Genomic DNA, 18,847 nt, shown 5'->3' on the forward strand with positions numbered 1-18,847 from the left:
CTTCCTGTTACCCCCGCCTCGTCGCGCGAGCTGCAGCCGCTGGGTCGGGTCTCCGCGTGCCATCCACCCCAACGCGCGCACGCGCACACACGCCCACACACACACACACACACGCCCACACACACACACACACACACGCCCACGCCCGCCCGCGCGTCGACGATGGGAGCGGGCTCGAGCCCCGTGAAGCCGCTGAAGGAACCCGCGGGATGCGCTGACCCACGCGGGGACCGCGGAGGAGACGGGGGTGAGTGGCGGCAACTTATAGCGTCGCTATTATTACGCGTTACGAATCACGAACCGCGTGCGTGTGCGTGTGCGTGTGCGTGACAGTGGCCGCCTGAGCGTCCCGAATGCGGAGCACAGCTTTACATCCGAGACCCCGCGACGCGTGTGCAGCCATTTCAGGGTCATTAAACCAACTATTCAACTAAAACCCCCGCGGTGCCGCTGGGGCGAACCCCGCGAACCTCGCACTCATCAGACGTTTTTTTTTTGTCCGTCGGTGAAAAATAGTCGTAACTTGAATTGTGCTTTATTCTTTTGTTTGTTTTCTTTAAACCGGTGGTGACCACATCCATAATACTCTGTATACGTCCGCAGAGCCCATGTCAACAACAGTCCCTGGACTCCTGTATATGTGGACGTGTTTTTAACATTTTGACTTTCTATGTCCCAAGATTAAGGTTTTGATTTAACCTATAGGCCACACGAGCCTTGTCAGTGAGTCTAGAATGATATGGGATAGACTAGTGATAAATACTATTAATATGGTGTTTATTAATTAATAAGCCATTCTTGGAATTGCATGGAAGCGATGGATAAAAGGTTTATACTGGCAAATGTGGAGGTTTGGAAATATTTGCATTGTTGATTATGTTCTAACGTTATCAGTGGAAAGGAGAGTTACTGCCAGACCTGCCTATCTTCTTTTGTATGCTGTATACTAAAACACACACACACACACACACACACACACACACACACACACACACACACACACCTCGCAGCACAAGCAAGTGTGCTGAATTGGTGGACGGCTCATTCAAGGTTTTTACTTTTTAAACGTTGTCGTCCTTTGCCACAGTAGACGGGCTGGCATTAACTGTCACTCACCGTCTTTGTTTGGGGAAAAAAAATGAATTAAACATAAAGCAGGGATATGAATACGGTAACTGTCTGGTGCTTGTGATGTTGTTCAGACGGATGTTTTGAAACAAGTCTTGAAAAGCCTACATACTTTGTCTCAAAAAATGATCCTGGAAGCTGGGTTAATTTAAAAAATGTAAAAAATGTTGAGATGTTAAATGATTTTTCACAATAATGCCAAATAATGTAAGTGGCTCAAATACTTTTTGCAAAAGTAAAATGTATTGCAAATAACTTGTACGAGCATAAATGAGCCAAAATACTAGATTGTTGATTTAGTAGTCTTTCCATCGATGCTATGGAAAAGCGTGTCAAAAACACTGACGAGGCATTTGGGTGAGGTCACTGGACTCAAGGTATTGGTTTTGGATGATAATATGTGGACAAACACATCTCCTCTCTCTTTCTATCTGTTCTTTCTGTCCGTCTTGCGGGGCTGTTCTCTTTTCTGAATTGCCATGAGCCAGGAGGTCTTAGTTTGCCAGTCAGGTTGTAAGTTGCGCAATAGACCTGACTGCTACATAGGCAGCTGACTGTGTGTTTGCCAAGCAGGGATTCTCAAATTCTGTACACGGTGTTGAATAGAGTTGTACACGGCCATGCAGTCCACCCTCCTTGTGTGTGCAAGTTTATAAGATTAGCTGTTACAAGTTCTCTCGGGTTCTTTCTTCGATAGATTTCCTTCATATTCAACTCAGTATGTCATTGATAAAGGTCAGCGCATTGCTGAGCAATGGTCCAAATGGCTATTTATTAGCAGAACATTATATATCCACACATAAGAAAGTATTTATCCCTGTTTGGATTCTGTAACATTTCTTTATGTAATATTTGACCTGAAATAATATTGTTTCAGGTCATTTTAGATCTATTATCGGAGAGTGAATGTTGCAACATCCAAAAAGGGTTGAATACTTCCTTGTAAATGAATAAATTACCACCAGGCTATAATTAATTAACACCACTAATATAATACACTAGACCAATTGTTTGTCGTTTTTTTTCCATTGACAGTTCTTTTTTTTTTTTGATGGGATGGAGACAAGGGAGTTGAAGATCAACCAAGGCCTGGAGGATGAGATGGTAAGTCTTTCCAACTCACACCTCACCAGCTCGTCCGTCTCTACATCATGACTTTTTTGTAGACGTTGATGCTTATCATCAGCGTCCAGAATAGTCAGGTGATATTTTTAAAATTCTGAACTTAACCTGAGAAGATACTTCAATGAAAATACCAGATAGAATTAATTGTCTTGTGTTGTATTAAATATACATTTACCTCCAGTACTCACCGCATAGAGTAGAAGTCCTGGCATGTCACAAAGCGTAGAAGTCCTGGCATGTCACAAAGCTTCAAATGGCTCAGATTGTGCTTTCGGTCCGTTGTCTGTTTAACATACTTATGTAACCGCTGAAAAAAATACAATAGCATTAGTTCTGGTACTAGTAATTGGTAGTAGCCGCAGTAGATTGTTAGTAATATATTAATAGTAGTATATTTGAACTTGAGATGGTCGCTAGGTTGTGTTCAGTACAAAGTTAAGGAAAATGTTTGAAACGTCAGATATGGAAATACATTAATTGAGATTTACTAGGTAGAATATGTTCATATGTTTAAGTTATTCAAGACAGACTATTCCGCCAAGAAGTTTAAATACCAAAACGTTTTCAGAATTTTGCTCAGATCTAGAATCACTGTCCACTACGGTATCCTAAGTGTCTCCCGTCCCTGCGTCACTGTGCAGGAGGTGTGGGGCTACCGGCCATGCCTGTGGAAGACGGCCCTGGTGGGCTTTGGATCGGTGTGTTCCGGTGGCCTTCTCCTGCTGCTGCTCTACTGGCTCCCCGAGTGGGGCGTCAAGGGAACGTGCAGCCGGACCACGCTCAGGGACGCGCACACCCTGCTGCTCAGGTCCACGGTGGGTGTCAAATCAAAAGATCTGGACACAGCGCTGCATATTAGAATTTGTGCCTTTTTTTGGAGCAGTCTAATCTCGGTAGTTTTATTGTTATTAACATCACAGGATGAGTTCCGGCAGTGGTTCCGAGCCAAGTTATATGTGAAACTGGCTCCCGGGAAGAGGCCCTTTGACGTTTCAGATAAACAGGAGGCCGCTCGGCTCCAGAACGGAGACGTGGCGCGCAACTCCGCTGCTGTTGGCGAGGACTGCATCGAGAAATCCACTCATCCTCTGCCGGTTCAGGTAACCAGACACGGGAACTTTCCATGTGAATGAGATCCGTGTGAAAGTGAAAGATGGATTAGATCTTTAATACACCCAGGTAATCTGAATTAAAAGGTAAGAAAATAGCGAACTGTCCTTTCTTTCCCCCGCCTCAGATCCGATACTTCACTCACCACAGCACAAAATACTACTGGAGCGATGCCATACAAACCTTTGAAGTCTACAAGTAAGTACACCCCTTTTAAAACCTCTGCTGTAGCGACTATCCGGACCTCCAATTTGCCACTCGGCGGGGTGCGGGAGAAGACCTTGTGTGGCAGTTTTTCCTACAGCACCCAACCCAAGTGGCGTTTACAGGGCCCTCCGGCACAGAGACACAGAAGACCTAATTGTAGAGAGTGGGCTAGTTCAAATTATCCAGGAGCAGATAGACATGTGTCGTGACACAGGCTTCTATCCTGTGTGTGTGTGTGGGGATGGGGGTTTTACCTGCTGCTCGCTAGACCAACCAACCAGCAACAGGTATGCAGCCACTCTGATCCCAATCACCTAGGTCCAGGTCAGGTGTGGCTGCTCAAACCACACCACCCCCACACCACACCTTGTTTTTGACGCGCTTCAATGAGTAGATGTCCAGACAGTACTCACCGTTGGGCGAGGTTCCCGTTTGATGAAGATTTCCGTTTTGCAGCTAAAATTGTTAGTTGAATGATACTGATTAACTCATTTTATATTACAAACAAACCCTGTGTGATGGCTGCGCTGGCTTTCTGGTTTAAGAGCGGTAAAAACTGTGAGACCTCCCCGTCACCCATGCCCCGATGAGTGGTGGGGGTGATATAAACTTGATATAGGCAACAAACTATTAACAGACATAAAGTACACAGACATGACTAATGGCTCCTGCAACTGCTTAGTCAATATATTCACATTTCACAGAATATAAAACCGCAAATCTCATGAGTGATCCTTACGAGTCACAGTCTCTAAATGACGCAGCTAGTGGAGGTTATATGCAGGTTTACAGAGTCAAGGGACCTCAGTGAGGTCCTCACCTCACTTTCTGCCATAGACATAACGAGGGGCCTCTTTTAAAAAAAAAAAAATCTATTTATTTATTTATTTATTTATTTTTTAGAGGCCTGGAGGATGTCAAGGTGTGCTGCGCCAGCATCCACTCCGACCACAGCACGGGCCTCAGCAAAGAGCTGCAGGAATACAGGTAGTGCACACAAACACTCCTGTGTGTGACACGCGTGCGCACGCACATTTACTTCAGTGTTTCCCACACCACACTGTAGGCGTTAGGGGGTAAAGACAGTTTAAAAATGACTCTTAATGGGGGCAGAAATACTCATATTTACTCGCCATAGGAAGTTTATCAGTAGCATACTGTAGGTACGTGAAAATGGAGTGAGGGGAGCAACCCAAACAAAAACGTCCTCGTCTTTCACAATGACAAACCCCTAAACTTTGATTTGTACTTAAGGGAAACACTCGGCTTAGTTTTTTTTTTTTGTTTTTTTTCTTTCTATGCCGTGAGTGCTTCTCTGCAAATTATTTTAACATTTGCCGTGATGGTCTGCACACAAGCCCAAACAGCGGAATGATGGAACCCACACATGCTTACACGTCCATGTACAGGTTTGTTTTGTGACGATTACTTCACCTCCTTTGTCCACAGGAGGTTATTTTTCGAAGAGAATGAAATCACTGTCAGAGTGCCTTCTATGTTCAAGCTCCTCATAAAAGAGGTATGTTTTTAGATCGATTTTATTTTTTACTTCACACCTTTTTAAATCGATGCAAACCATTGAAATTGTTTTGGAATGTTAATTTAACATCGTCTTTTTTAAAATCTCTTACCCTTTCAGGTCTTGAATCCTTTTTACGTCTTCCAGCTCTTCAGCGTTATTCTCTGGAGTGTTGAGGACTACTACTACTATGCTACGGCAATAGTTTTCATGTCTGTCATATCAATAGCTACCTCACTCTATACTATTAAAAAGGTGAGTACCATCTATTCGAAGGAAATTGAACATGACGCCTCCTGTATCATGTTTTTCCCAAATTCTTCAGCATCTTGTGCTTTTGCAAGTGCTCCAATAGGGCTGGAAGGGTGGGTCGGTCGGTCGGTCTGTCTGTCTGTCTGTCTGTCTGTCTGTCTGTCTGTCTGTCTGTCTGTCTGTCTGTCTGTCTGTCTGTCTGTCTGTCTGTCTGTCTGTCTGTCTGTCTGTCTGTCTGTCTGTCTGTCTGTCTGTCTGTCTGTCTGTCTGTCTGTCTGTCCGTCCGTCCGTCCGTCCGTCCGTCCGTCCGTCCGTCCGTCCGTCCGTCCGTCTGTCTGTCTGTCTGTGGGTGTCTCTGTGTGTCTGTGCGTGCGTCTTTTAACATGTAATTTTGCCAGAGGGAGGAAAAACCTATGCATGATAATTGAATAATACTTAATTTTTTCTTTTGAACAAACATATTAACATGTTTAGTAGGCTTTGATGTAGAGTTTGTTAGTCTTTGGATCTAGCAAACCACATGGATTTTGTGTGTGTTTGCGTGTATACATGCGCGCATATATATATATATATATATATATATAGTTTTGATCTGTTGTGTCTCTCTATATATAGTTTTGATCTGTTGTGTCTCTCTTTCTTTCCAGCAATATGTTATGCTTCATAATATGGTGGCGGCTCACAGTATAGTCCACTTGTCAGTTTGCAGAAGAAATAAAGGCATGCTGTTCTTTTTCATTCTAACTGTATTGTGTAGTTGGCTCGACTGCAATCAACCATAAACACATGCTCATGATCAGTGTTGTCTTTTTATGTTAGTTAGGATATGAGTTACATCTTGAAATAGAAACATTCTGTCATATAGTCAAATAAGCTGAGTATATTTTCTGACATTTGTGCTGTACATTAGTGAATAGTTATAACGTTAATCATTTTGTTGGTAAGCTTATAGTTGATCAGATTTATATAATTTTTACCAGAAGTGACATTTTCCCGCAACACAACAATGTGGCCAATTAATAAATGAGTAAACCGTTTCTTTCTCTTTGCCTAAGCGCAGAGGTTGAGCAAGCCATGTCCACAGAGCTGGTCCCTGGGGACGTCATCGTTATTCCCGCCAACGGGATGATCATGTCCTGCGACGCGGTGCTGGTGCATGGAACCTGCATCGTAAATGAGAGCATGCTCACGGGTGTGTTTAATCTTCTTACAGCTCGTAATAACTCATTTATTTCTGTGTTCATTTGACTTGCTTATTGAAATGTAGCATATGAAAACAAAATACATTGAATTATTTCCATCCATAAGGGCAGCGGCTCTTCCAACTGCAGAGAGTTGTATTTTAAGATTGTCATATATTAAATTTCTGGAGCTCATATAAAAAGAATGACTTTTTAGGCTGCGGTGTTATCGCATTTGTTTCCCAATATTTTGTAATGTGTTTATATTGGATCTCCCTCACGCTGCAGGAGAGAGCGTACCTGTTACCAAAACAAGCCTTCCCAGCTCTGGCGAGGAGGGGGCGAGGACCTACAGCACGGAGGAACACAAGAGGCACACTTTGTTTTGCGGGACTCACGTCATCCAGACCCGCTTCTACACCGGGCAACTGGTCAAAGCCGTGGTGGTCAGAACTGGTGAGAGAAACTCCCAAACACCGTCCTTACTACAGTGTCTTAAGGGTGTGAACACCCTTTATTCTTTTGTCATTTGAAATGGCATTCAAATCAGGCTTCAGCACAGAGAAGGGCCAGCTCGTACGCTCCATCCTCCACCCGAAACCCATGGACTTCAAGCTGTACCGCGATGCCTACCTGTTCCTCCTTTGTCTCGTGATGGTGGCGGGAGTCGGCTTCATCTACACGATCGTGCTCAGCATCATAAACAAGGTACAGCTTTTCCCGTTTTCTATCCACTGTCCTTATTATTGCGGAGGGAAAACTATTTCACAAGACTCGTCGTTCAACGAGTCTCTACACAGCAACTGTTACTGGTATGTTACTGGGTAATTGACAATTAATTACTGCAGGTCTGTGAAGGAAATGGGGTCTGTAGCACTTTGTAAAATAATAATAAAAATAATAATTATAATAATAATTGTATCTATGTATTATTATTGTTATTGTTATTATTATAATTCTTGTTTCGGTAATGATTTATTTATTACATTTTTTATAAAACATGTATACTATAACTTAACTATAACTATATCCTATATACTATAACTATAACTTTTTGTCAGCAAGGCAAGGCGGTCAGCAAAAAAAAGTTTTTTGGGTGGAGGGTGTGGTCTGCCAAGGGAGCCTCGCCATTACTAAATAGTATTTTTGTATTGTACTGTATGTATATGCTTTGTCTTTTCATATATTGTCCCCATCTCCTGCTCAGAAATGATTGGTTAATTAACAGCCTGTGATTTAAAGGGTCACCTGCTTTTTTTGTTTTGTTTTCTATGCTGTGAAGGTTCCTGCTAAGACCATCATTGTTGAATCTCTAGACATCATCACCATCACTGTGCCCCCGGCCTTACCGGCGGCCATGACGGCTGGCATTGTCTACGCCCAGCGGCGCTTGAAGCGCCTTGGCATCTTTTGCATTAGCCCGCAAAGGATCAACATGTGTGGGCAGCTGAACCTGGTGTGCTTCGACAAGGTAGGCACGATGACAACTGATTCAAATACGAAGCATAATAAATGATACCTGGTTTGTTTAGAGAGACGGGGGAAAGTTAATAAAAATAAAATTGTGGAAGGTAATACACGATGCCCCGGCCTTTGTCTGTGGACCTGATAACATTCACTGCAGTCTGAAAAATAGATGAGCCTGTTCTAAAGAATTAATCTTTTACGCTGCACATGTACAATTGAACCGCCCTGTCACAGGAATATGTGACAATAAAAGTTAATGTGTAACCCAGTGATGGTTATTGATGACTGGCGTTGCTCTCATCACTCTGCAGACTGGCACACTGACCGAGGATGGCCTGGACCTTTGGTGCATTCAGAGGGTCGAAGGCGACAGGTGGGGAGGAACCGCGGGGCAGCTTTTCACATTCTCACCATCTCTCCTGTCGGGCTGTGGATTTATACGATACTGGCGATATGATCATGATATGATATGATTACATTTCACTGCATATATGTATGAAAGTATGTATATGTATGTGACGAATAAACCTCTTGAATCTTGAATCACAATACTGGAGTCCTGACTAATTGTGTCGTGACATACTGTGATTTTACAGATGAATAAACATAAAGATTCTGCACACCAATTGAGGGGATTATTTATTATAATAAGGTTTTACTTTATTGTAATATATATATATATTCTATTCCTACATCGCAGCTTCAATCTGCCTGAGGCTGATGCGGCGAAGCAGAGTCTGCTCTACACTCCTTTTGTTATCTGCATGGCCTCCTGCCACTCGCTGACCAAGATAGAGGGAACACTCTCTGGAGATCCGCTGGACCTGAAGATGTTCAGCGCTACGGGATGGGTGAGACAGCGTGACGCAATGGCAAGATGGCCAACAAACAACTTGTAAAATCAGGACAGGATAGCCAAGAAACAGTATGTTACATTGTACTCGGTGGGTTATCAACAGTTTGTTATATTAGTACCTAACATGCTCGTACGGTATTGCATTCCTCCTTGCCAGATGTGAATACCAATAACCTCCATCATGGAGTATTTATTCTAACCAGTACAGTTGGTTACATTGACTTACTGGCTCTTGATGGGTGTCTCTACTTAATTATACTATTTAAATTATCGTATAATATTTAATCTAGGACTCAATTGTTGGATTTGTTTGTTGTGTTGGTGTAGATCCTGGAGGAGCCTACAGAAGAGGAGACTGTGCTCCACAACCCCATAATGCCCACAGTTGTCCGGCCCCCAAAACATGTCCTCTGTGAGGCCAGTGAGAACATTAGTATCACCCAAAACATGGTATCCTAGCTCTTAATCATCTCTGCTTTTATTTGACGATTTACGTATTAAATTCTGAATGAATACTCTTATCTATTAAAAATGATCTTCATGTTCTGTTTGCAGGAGCTGTCTGTACTCTTAGTAAGTTCTCTTTTCCAAGTATATTTTCCACTTCTCATCAAGACATCATTGTTCGTTGTGAGTGTTATTTCCCAAATGTAAATTGTATGTATTTTGTTTACGTTCAGCCCTTTGAGATCGGTATCCTGCGTCAATTCCCCTTCTCCTCGGAACTTCAGAGGATGAGCGTGGTGGTCCGGAGGCTCGGGGAGAAGCACATGGACGCCTACCTCAAGGGGGCGCCAGAGCTTGTTGCAAAGCTCTGCAAAAAGGACACGGGTCAGACTCCCATTCTGTCATTTGAATTGTTATTCACCACGAGTCCTTGATTAATCGTCATCCCTTTATTTCGTAGTGCTAGAACACCAGTGAAATTGGGAAGGTTATGGCTGTTTGATTTTATTTATTTGTTATTCTTTTTTTTTTTTTTTTACCTCCTGCCTCTGTGCCGGCTGTTTTTAAAACGGATACTGCGCTTCGTCCTTTTGGCATCAGCGATCCAGGCACTAACATTGTTGCGTTTACATCTATGTGTGTGTGTCCTTCTTCCTCCAGTCCCAGAGAGCTTCACAGAGATGCTGGAGACCTACACCAGACAAGGCTTTAGAGTTATCGCTCTGGCACACCGACAGCTAGAGTCCAAACTCTCCTGGCACAAAGTACAGAACCTCAACAGGTACGGGGAGAATCCTACTACAGAGCGAACGCAATGTGTGTCGTATAAAAGACAACAAATCCAAGTTAATATATACTGTACATACCTAGACACAGTGCTATCCAAAGCAAATGCATAAGATGGTTATTATACATATACAATTATAATATATCTAAAACAGTTTTTTAAGATAATGTTTTTTTTCCCTTTTTGCCTCAGGGATCTGATCGAGACCAACATGGAGTTCCTCGGCCTGATAATCATGCAGAACAAGCTCAAAGCCGAGACCAAGGGGGCTTTACGGGATTTACGACAAGCTGGCATCCGCACCGTGATGGTCACAGGTTACACTGATCAAGCCTTAGATTTGAATTTGCGGAAAGGGATTTTGTTTTTCTTTTAGATTTGTTGACATCAGCTCTAATGCATGGAAAAGTATATGATTGAAAACCGTAATCTGCTATAAATGCAAAGTATCTTCAAACACGACACATATATGGCGTATGTACAGATGTTTGCCATCTCTGCATCTTTGAAATGAGAAAGTTTCTCATAAGTACATGAACAGCAATCCCCCTGCCACTCCCATGTTCTCACAATAACCTTCTATTTCAGGTGACAACATGCTGACTGCCATATCAGTGGCTACAGACTGTGGCATGATCCCTTCACATGAAAGGGTGGTTATAGCAGATGCGGCGCCACCTAAAGGCATCCAGCCTGCCAGCATCACATGGCAGTACACTGAGAACCCAGCGCACCAGGCACACAAGTATAATCAAGTAAGAGGAAAAACACTCTTGTATTATATATATATATATATATATATATATATATATATATATATATATATATATATATATATATATATACACACACACACCTCGGTTAAAAGTCCTGTGAAGCAATCCATCTAACTGTCAATCAATCATTTTAGCTAAACTGAATTAAAAGAGGTGGGACATATGAGCATTTTTTTGAGTAAAGCAAGGGCATATACAGTATATGCAGAGTATATAGGTATCTATAAGAAGAGTATGTATAGAGTAGAGTGGATGAGAAGCACTAACTTTGCTTAAGTCTAGTTAACAGTCACATAGGTCCATAATTACTCCCCAATCCTTTTCTGGTCTTTAGATACCGGAGACCAGACTGGAGGAAGGGGTCTGTACGCACCAGCTTTTCCAGGAAGACCAAAGCTACCATTTTGCTATCAGCGGCAAGGCCTTTACGGTCATTAACGAACACTTCCCTGAGCTGGTCCCCAAGGTAGGTGTCAAGTATTTGGAGGAGTAGAATATGCTTATTGAGACTGCACGATGTTTTGACAGTGACGTCAACTCAGTGTTTGTCTGCATTATATGTCCCAAAGTTTATTTAACTATCAAAGCAACAATGTGATTTGTGGTGGCGCTGCATTATATGTCCCAAAGTTTATTTAACTATCAAAGCAACAATGTCATTTGTGGTGGCGCTGGTTCAATTTTTTCCGTTGTCTCTTAACCAAGGAAAATATTTGGAAAACAGAAATACTTCTTCAGTAAGATACTCTTTACACTCTTTACATGTTGTGATCACCAGTCCAGTACTACCTATCATGATGTATAATATTTGTTTATAATCACACATCATGTAATATGTCAGCCGGAAAAGAGATTTGAGCTATGTTTTACAAACGAGTAGGTGGCATTGTACGGGGTGTCTTCTCTACCACAATCAGGGTTTGCGCGTTAACTTGAGATGTTGTTGTTGTTGTTGTGTTGTTGTTGTTGTTCTGTGTCCCTCCACGTGGGGGCACTGTTTCAGCTGGTGCTCAGAGCCACTGTGTTCGCCCGCATGGCCCCAGACCAGAAAACTCAGCTGATAGAGCTCCTGCAGGGGGTTGAGTGAGTCTCTGTTAATCAATATAAATACCAATTAAATTACATTCTACCTGGATTTTATATATATATATATATATATATATATATATATATATATGCGCCAATTTTATTTGCTTTTCAGTTACACTGTTGGAATGTGTGGTGATGGAGCAAATGACTGTGGAGTAAGTTATGGCTTTGTTTGATTAATGTTCTTCTGTATGAGCATGTTCACATTATGATAATGTGAATTCTTTTTTTTTTTGTTTGTACTTTGTAGGTACTCTTCAAATAATGAATTTGAATTTTCTCTGAGAGCAGTTTATATAAAGCACTTTGGGGCAAACTTGTATTTTCTTAGTGCTTTGTAAATAAGATTGAGTTGAATTTCAGTTTAGGTAAATAGAGCTGTACTTGCTGTTGCCCAGAGCAGGATTGTAGTGTCAATGTCGTCAGAAAATCTGCATTTTTGTAACAGTTTATAATTTTTGTGTTTACATTGGCATGAATGACATCCATTATATCCTGGTTGTGACTTTCCCTTTCTTTCATTGTCTATTGGTGTCTCTCTCTTCCCCCGTCCCCTTCCTCTCAGGCTCTGAAAAGAGCTCACAGCGGCATCTCCCTGTCGGAGCTGGAGGCCTCAGTGGCTTCACCCTTCACCTCCACCACCTCCAATATCTCCTGTGTACCCAACCTCATCAGGTAGCGGGATACAGCACGCTGCATCATCTTAGCAGACACCACACAAGCAGAGCTTTATCTTAGAAGACTACTGTGGGCTTTTGGAATAATTGAATAACTGACAGAATGTAGAGGCACCCATAGACACCTTTTTCTGTCCGTCGCTTAAAAACAGGGACGTTCCTCCCTAGTGGCGTCTTATCGACCTGTTGTTCCTCAGGGAGGGTCGAGCCGCGCTCATCACCTCGTTCTGCGTCTTCAAGTTCATGGCTCTTTATAGCATCATCCAGTACCTCAGTGTCACGCTGCTCTACTCTGTAAGTACAGCGCCACTTCCACCATGATCACTATCGAGTTTGTACGGAAAGGACGGAGTGAGTCGCCTCCACCAGTCTGGGTTCATGTGCTCTCCGCTTTTTATGACGACTCGATTGTAATTAACTGTACTGAGGACTAGACGAACCAGCAGATGTTGAACTACTCTCGCCCTCAAATATCTCCCTAGATTCGATGTCATGTAGAATACCTTGCTCACAATCTAAAAATGTGGTTTTTATAAGGGAGTAAAACATGTCTCTCCTTTTTAAGAGTCAAACAAAAACCAACATTATACACTTAATTAAATAAGGGTCCACCTACGACCCAAATCCAAATATACTATAACTCCCAGTTTAGCCATGAGAATTAAGTAGTGGGTATAGATTGATGAAAGGTGTCTGTTCAGTGTACCTAGAGGAAAGGATGAAGTGAGAGTGACATATGCCTACCTGTCTGTTGTTCCTGCATGAATGAGAGTCTGTATAGATGGCTATTTATATATAAAGTCAAAGGGATGAATATAAATAGATTCTTGAATTCCAATTCTTGGAATTTTTCATTACGTATTTTAATAGAGCACTGTTATGGAATTGTATCGGTATCAGTGTTTTTGTTTCTTCTTTTTTTAAGATCCTCAGTAACTTGGGAGACTTCCAGTTCCTATTCATTGACATTGCCATCATTCTCCTAATCGCCTTTACAAGTGAGTGGAAAGACCGGAGACCTGCGGAAAGAGTGCTTTAATCAGAACTTTTGGTTCAGGGCCCAGAAGTAGAAGTCCTTTTGAATTTTTCTAAAAAAGGATATAGGAGTAGAATCAGGTATTTTAGAACGTTAGTCATATTTATATATTGCTAGAAAAAAATATGGATTGGGGAAACATTTTTTTCTAGTGAATTTTCCTTTGAATTTTCTTATCGAACATAAAAGACAAAATAAGTATTTTAGAACATTGGAAGCATTTATGTACTTCTGCAAAACATTTAATTTACACATTATGTTTTTAGTTATACGTGCGTGAAACAAGGAATTTTAAGTTATACATGTCAATATACAGCTTATCTTGAAAGTCATTTTAATAGATGGTTTTAAACCTTATAAAATAACCACAATGCTGTTCTACCCTCCACCCACCCAACAATCTGTTGCCATACCTCAAATCTGAGGGAAAACTAAGTAAATAAAATAAATAGGGGCACAATAAATACATTTCAATAAAAAAGGATTACAAAATATAGGAAGGAAACAATGCAAGATAACGCCATTGTATCCTTTAACTTATCCATCAGATCACATTACATAATATTTCAAATTTTCTTAATTTGCTGGAACAGTAAATCCACTTTTCTCAAACCTTTTTTTCTTTAATCCAGTTTTTCAAAAAGCGATGGCGGGGATAGTTTCTTTTTCTCCCTGCATTGTATTTTGATTGTTATTTGTACTTGCATTTGCACCAATTGTATTTGTTTCAAATAAAGCAATAAACTGATTGTAAGAACACTTATGTCTGCAGTGAGTCTGAACCCAGCCTGGAAGGAGCTGGTGTGTCGCCGACCCCCCTCCAGTCTGATCTCCGGCCCGCTGCTCTTCTCCGTCCTGACCCAGATCCTCACCTGCGTGAGCTTCCAGATCCTGGCCTTCCTCCTGGTGCGGCAGCAGAGCTGGTACCAAACATGGACTCCTCTCTCAGAGTGAGTGGCGCCATGACGAGTACATTAAAGAGGCTGTGGTGGAATGAGACTTCATGCAGAAATTGTTATAGGTTCAAAGGAGTTAAAAGAGGCAAATCTGGTCTTTGCAACAGCGGTCTTTTCTGGTCTTTTCTTAATTTGCCGTCTGGTGCAGCCAACCGTAACACACACACACACACACACACACACACTCTTCTCTCGCAGTGCCTGCAACGTCTCCAGCGGCGGCCTCTCTCTCAGCCGCAATGTAACAAGCCCAAACGACCACAAAAACATAAAGAACTACGAGAACACCACCCTCTTCTACGTGTCCTGCTTCCAGTACCTGGCCGTGGCCATCATCTTCTCCAAGGGAAAGCCTTTCAGGCAGCCAAGCTACAAGAACTGTAAGTCTCTCTCTCATTTTCACTTATCATCAGTTAACCGCTATTTCTACAGATAATATGCGTGGGGGGGAAACCATGCCACCCCGTTGACGCCGAGTGTATTTTATTTTCTTGACTTTGTTTGTTCACCAGGGCAGTTCATGCTGTCATGCACCGGGCTGTATACCTTCATTTTCCTGATCATGCTGTATCCAGTTCCCGCCATCGACAGCTTCTTGGAGGTAAAAACGTTTCCCGATAAACAAATTACTGTCACATTAGTTCTTTGAAAATATATTCAGAGCATGCATTGTGTAAAATGCAAGATATATTCCCAACACACCTGATACAGAGCATTTAGAACAATCATTTTTAGATATAATTATGTAATATAGTCAAATAATATTATATAATTAAATAATATAATATAACAATAATATTTTGAATTTTGGTCATCAAAATTGCGTATTAAAATCTGATAAAGGCTTGATGTGGAGTGGATCCAGGATTCCAAGGGTCAAGCCCCTCTCCTTAGGAGTAGTGTGATGTGAGCCTTGCCTATGCGTTTGGATACCTGCTCCGCAAACCTCATCCCAATGCGTTCCTCCACCCCAGATTGTTTGCGTTCCCCACGACTGGCGCGTTACACTGGTCGTCATCGTCTTGGTGAATGCCGCCGTGTCTTTCACACTGGAGGTATGGAAAGTTCCACACTGATGACTCAAGTCTTTCGCGGGGACCTATTTGCCTAGAATTGAGCCTCTTCTCACTGCATTGCTGTGGTCTTTGATTTGCGCTACTCGATTTTCCGGATCCAAATGTGTAAAGTAAATTACAAATCACTACGTAATTACAGACACTATCTCCCTCTTGATTGCTGACGTGTTCGCTTCTCTTGAGTGACTGGTGTGCGGCGCCTGAGACGATCGTCTGCCAATTACAATCAGCTGCCGTCTTGTTTCTGAATTTCCCGCTGAAATCTCCTGTAGACCTTGATCCTTGACATCATCTTGTGGAGGCTGGTGTTCAGCCGTGGCAAGGAGGCCGTGCTCTCCCCCTCCGCCACCACAAGTCAGGTTTGGAGCTTTTCACCTCTGTTGTCCGTTCCCCCTTTTTGAAAGTTCCCAGAGGAACACGTGTCATTTGAATGTCATTCTAAATTAGGCAGCGGTTTGGTGAATAATTTGATTGGGCGAGAGGCGTTCCCTGGGTGCTGATGTACAGCAGAACAGCACTGGGGCGTCTTACCTCTCACTCTGTTTTACAGCTTTGCTTACAGCTAATCAAGACATGGGTAAACAATTCAGAATAAACAACAAAACAATCATAATCTATAGTCTGGAATGACCATGAATTGATAAATAAGCTCACTATATAAGTATGACCTCTCATGCGCTATGGTTTTGTTTGATTATGACGAATGTGCCTCGCTAAGTTAAATTCCAAGCTTGAGGATTGTAATCCATTTGGTGAATCATTCTTGATCTCATTGGAATTTGTGATTAATGTAAGATTGCTTAATAATCATTTCGCAAATCCTTTCCAGTTCAGCCAGTAACATATACTTGATAGACTGTTCTAATTCTTAAAACGATCTGTAGTCTCAAATGTGAAAACAATGATTTGCAATAAGCAGATTTGACAAGCACATCATCCAAAGATATTCCTTTTTCAGTTTCTATTGGTCCCCTCAATTTGCGTACAAGAAGTAGACATTTTTTCCAGTAGGAACTTCTTTTTTTAATCGCTAAACGACAATGAGGGATGTTCAGCAGTGCTTCCCAGAGAGACAGACCGACATGTACTTCCCTTAAAAATGATGTTAAACTCAAAGATTGAAGCATTCTCGCTCCCTTTGAGTGGCTTCCCCAGTGTGACAAACGCCGTGTGTGTTCCCAGTCTTCCATTGACCGCTGGGGATCAGCCTTCCTGTCCTGGCTGTTTTGCCGAAAGAACAAGGCGGCGAAGGCTCAGTACATGCGCCTGGCCCTGGAGCTGCAGCAGGACACCTCTTGGCCCCCCAGCCCTTCCTCCGTCACATATGCCAGCCCCTCCCACGCCGACTGCTCCCTGCACATATGACTGCGGCCAAGACGAAAGACACTCCAGAGTTTCACAGAAGAGAACGGCTGACCGTTCCTGGCCCTGTTCTGTCCTGGCGTCAATGTTTTGGGGTTTTTTTTGTGTCATTTTTTGAAATTTGTGTCTTGACAACATCAAGACGTATTGCATTCCTGGCATCAGGGTGCATCTCAACATGCATCTTCGGTGACCACTCAAATTCCTTTCCCTGTTTATTATGCAAAAAACGGCACTTTGGGCTTTGGCTTTACTGTAAACCGGTGAACCCGATCAGCTGTAGTCAATTTTCCAGAATTTTTGAGAAATGTCCTTTTGTAACGCTCGGTTGTGAAATGAATCACAAAGTGTACCTTGAAGTGCATCTTTAGACCATTGTTGAATGAGTTTGGAACCCGGATGCACAAACACTGCATTTACGATTTAGTGGAGATCGGGTCTTCAGTGCACCTGCGTTCATTGTATGTAATGCTTGATCTGAACAGGGGGGCAACGAGTATGTTGTCCCCTGCCTAACAACAAATATGGCCTTAACCGTATACAACAGTCAAGGCATAAATGTTAGTGTGGATGGACTTGGGGCAGAATACATCGCAAGCCGGAGCTCTCACTTATTGTCAGTGGGGCTGTGAATTCATAGGATGGCATCGGTATCATGTGCATGTCAATTTATCTGCAGGAATCCTTTTCCATTTGTCTGGAACTATTTCGGCGAAACTCAACTCTTAATTTTTATATAAGACATACTCAAATGTGAACGTATCTGCAGGAAAATAAGATACATCAAGGGCTACTTCTTACTTAAAGAAATTGGGGTTAGGGTTAGCTCCGGGGTAATTAATTCAAACTCACTTGACTGACTGACCTGAAGGAGAGGACGCAGTTTTCAACTAACAAATGCCTCCATTTAAAAAAAAAAAAAAAAAAAAAAAAAAAAAGCCAAGGGAGCCGATTGTTTTTTTTGGCCCTGTACTACTGTATTTCCAAGACTGAAAAACATTCCTATTCCTCTGTCTGTTAAATAATGCAGAGCCGTCCGACTGAATTTCTTCCCGTGGAAGAGAGACGGTGATAGTGTGTGTGTGAATTTACGAGACGTGTGAATGAATTTATGAAATGTCCAACTTATCAACTTATCAATCATGATTTTCGTTGTTGCAGGTTTATGATCTGTTCTAAAATGTGTTGTTTTTTTTACAATGTTTCTGAACATGCTGAAATAAATTACACCAATTAACTTCTAACCTCTATGTTAATTTAGTTAAACATGATATTAAGAAGCATTTAGATTCTATCAGGTTGTTTTTTTGAACAGATTTTCTGATTTACTTTTTTTTTTTTGCCTCAACCTTAGTCGCAATGGTTGTGCCTACGCTTATAAAGTGGTACAGTATGAATGCAAAACTTGAAATCTGTTTGGTGAATTAAGGTTCAGTACCTCATTGTTAGATAACGCTCTGTATTTAAAATGGGATATTTTTGTGTGGTAATATATTGTTTACTTTATCCTGTTATACTGTTAGAAATGACTAATTTTGGTTTTATGTCAACAAATTCAGTTTGCTCTGTGGAGCTGCCACTACATTTCCCAATAAATCTGTATATTAAGCCACTCTTGCATGCTTCGTGGGGGGCTGACCCTGGTCACACTTTTTCATCCTAGTCTTACTGATCAATTATGGGCTTTCCCAGCCTCCTCGCTGCCTGGCATATGGGCGGTTAAAGGCACAAGAGTGGAGGAGAAAGAGGGGTATCATTTCATGTGGAGATCAGGGCCTATAGGCAGTGAATGGGTG

The 18,847-nt window shown here is 42.0% G+C and overlaps 1 protein-coding gene across 1 annotated transcript; it reads left to right on the plus strand.

Moving 5' to 3' along the window:
- Positions 1-2,184: 2,184 nt before the first annotated feature.
- LOC307237898 (polyamine-transporting ATPase 13A3-like) lies at positions 2,185-18,621 on the plus strand (the record flags this gene model as incomplete). Its single annotated transcript, XM_080010696.1, has 32 exons — positions 2,185-2,232; positions 2,895-3,068; positions 3,174-3,353; positions 3,491-3,561; positions 4,474-4,557; positions 5,020-5,089; positions 5,210-5,344; positions 5,989-6,061; positions 6,402-6,533; positions 6,811-6,978; positions 7,073-7,230; positions 7,805-7,993; positions 8,301-8,362; positions 8,690-8,840; positions 9,173-9,295; positions 9,401-9,418; positions 9,526-9,676; positions 9,953-10,073; positions 10,272-10,396; positions 10,668-10,834; positions 11,190-11,321; positions 11,859-11,938; positions 12,057-12,099; positions 12,510-12,619; positions 12,819-12,915; positions 13,547-13,619; positions 14,430-14,607; positions 14,812-14,993; positions 15,126-15,214; positions 15,588-15,668; positions 15,962-16,048; positions 16,872-18,621. The coding sequence occupies 32 exons, from the start codon at positions 2,185-2,187 to the stop codon at positions 17,052-17,054; spliced, it is 3,735 nt and encodes a 1,244-aa protein (XP_079866822.1). The 3' UTR covers positions 17,055-18,621.
- Positions 18,622-18,847: the final 226 nt, after the last annotated feature.

The sequence above is a fragment of the Zeus faber genome (assembly GCF_960531495.2).
Source record: "Zeus faber genome assembly, chromosome: 12".
NCBI lineage: Eukaryota > Metazoa > Chordata > Actinopteri > Zeiformes > Zeidae > Zeus > Zeus faber.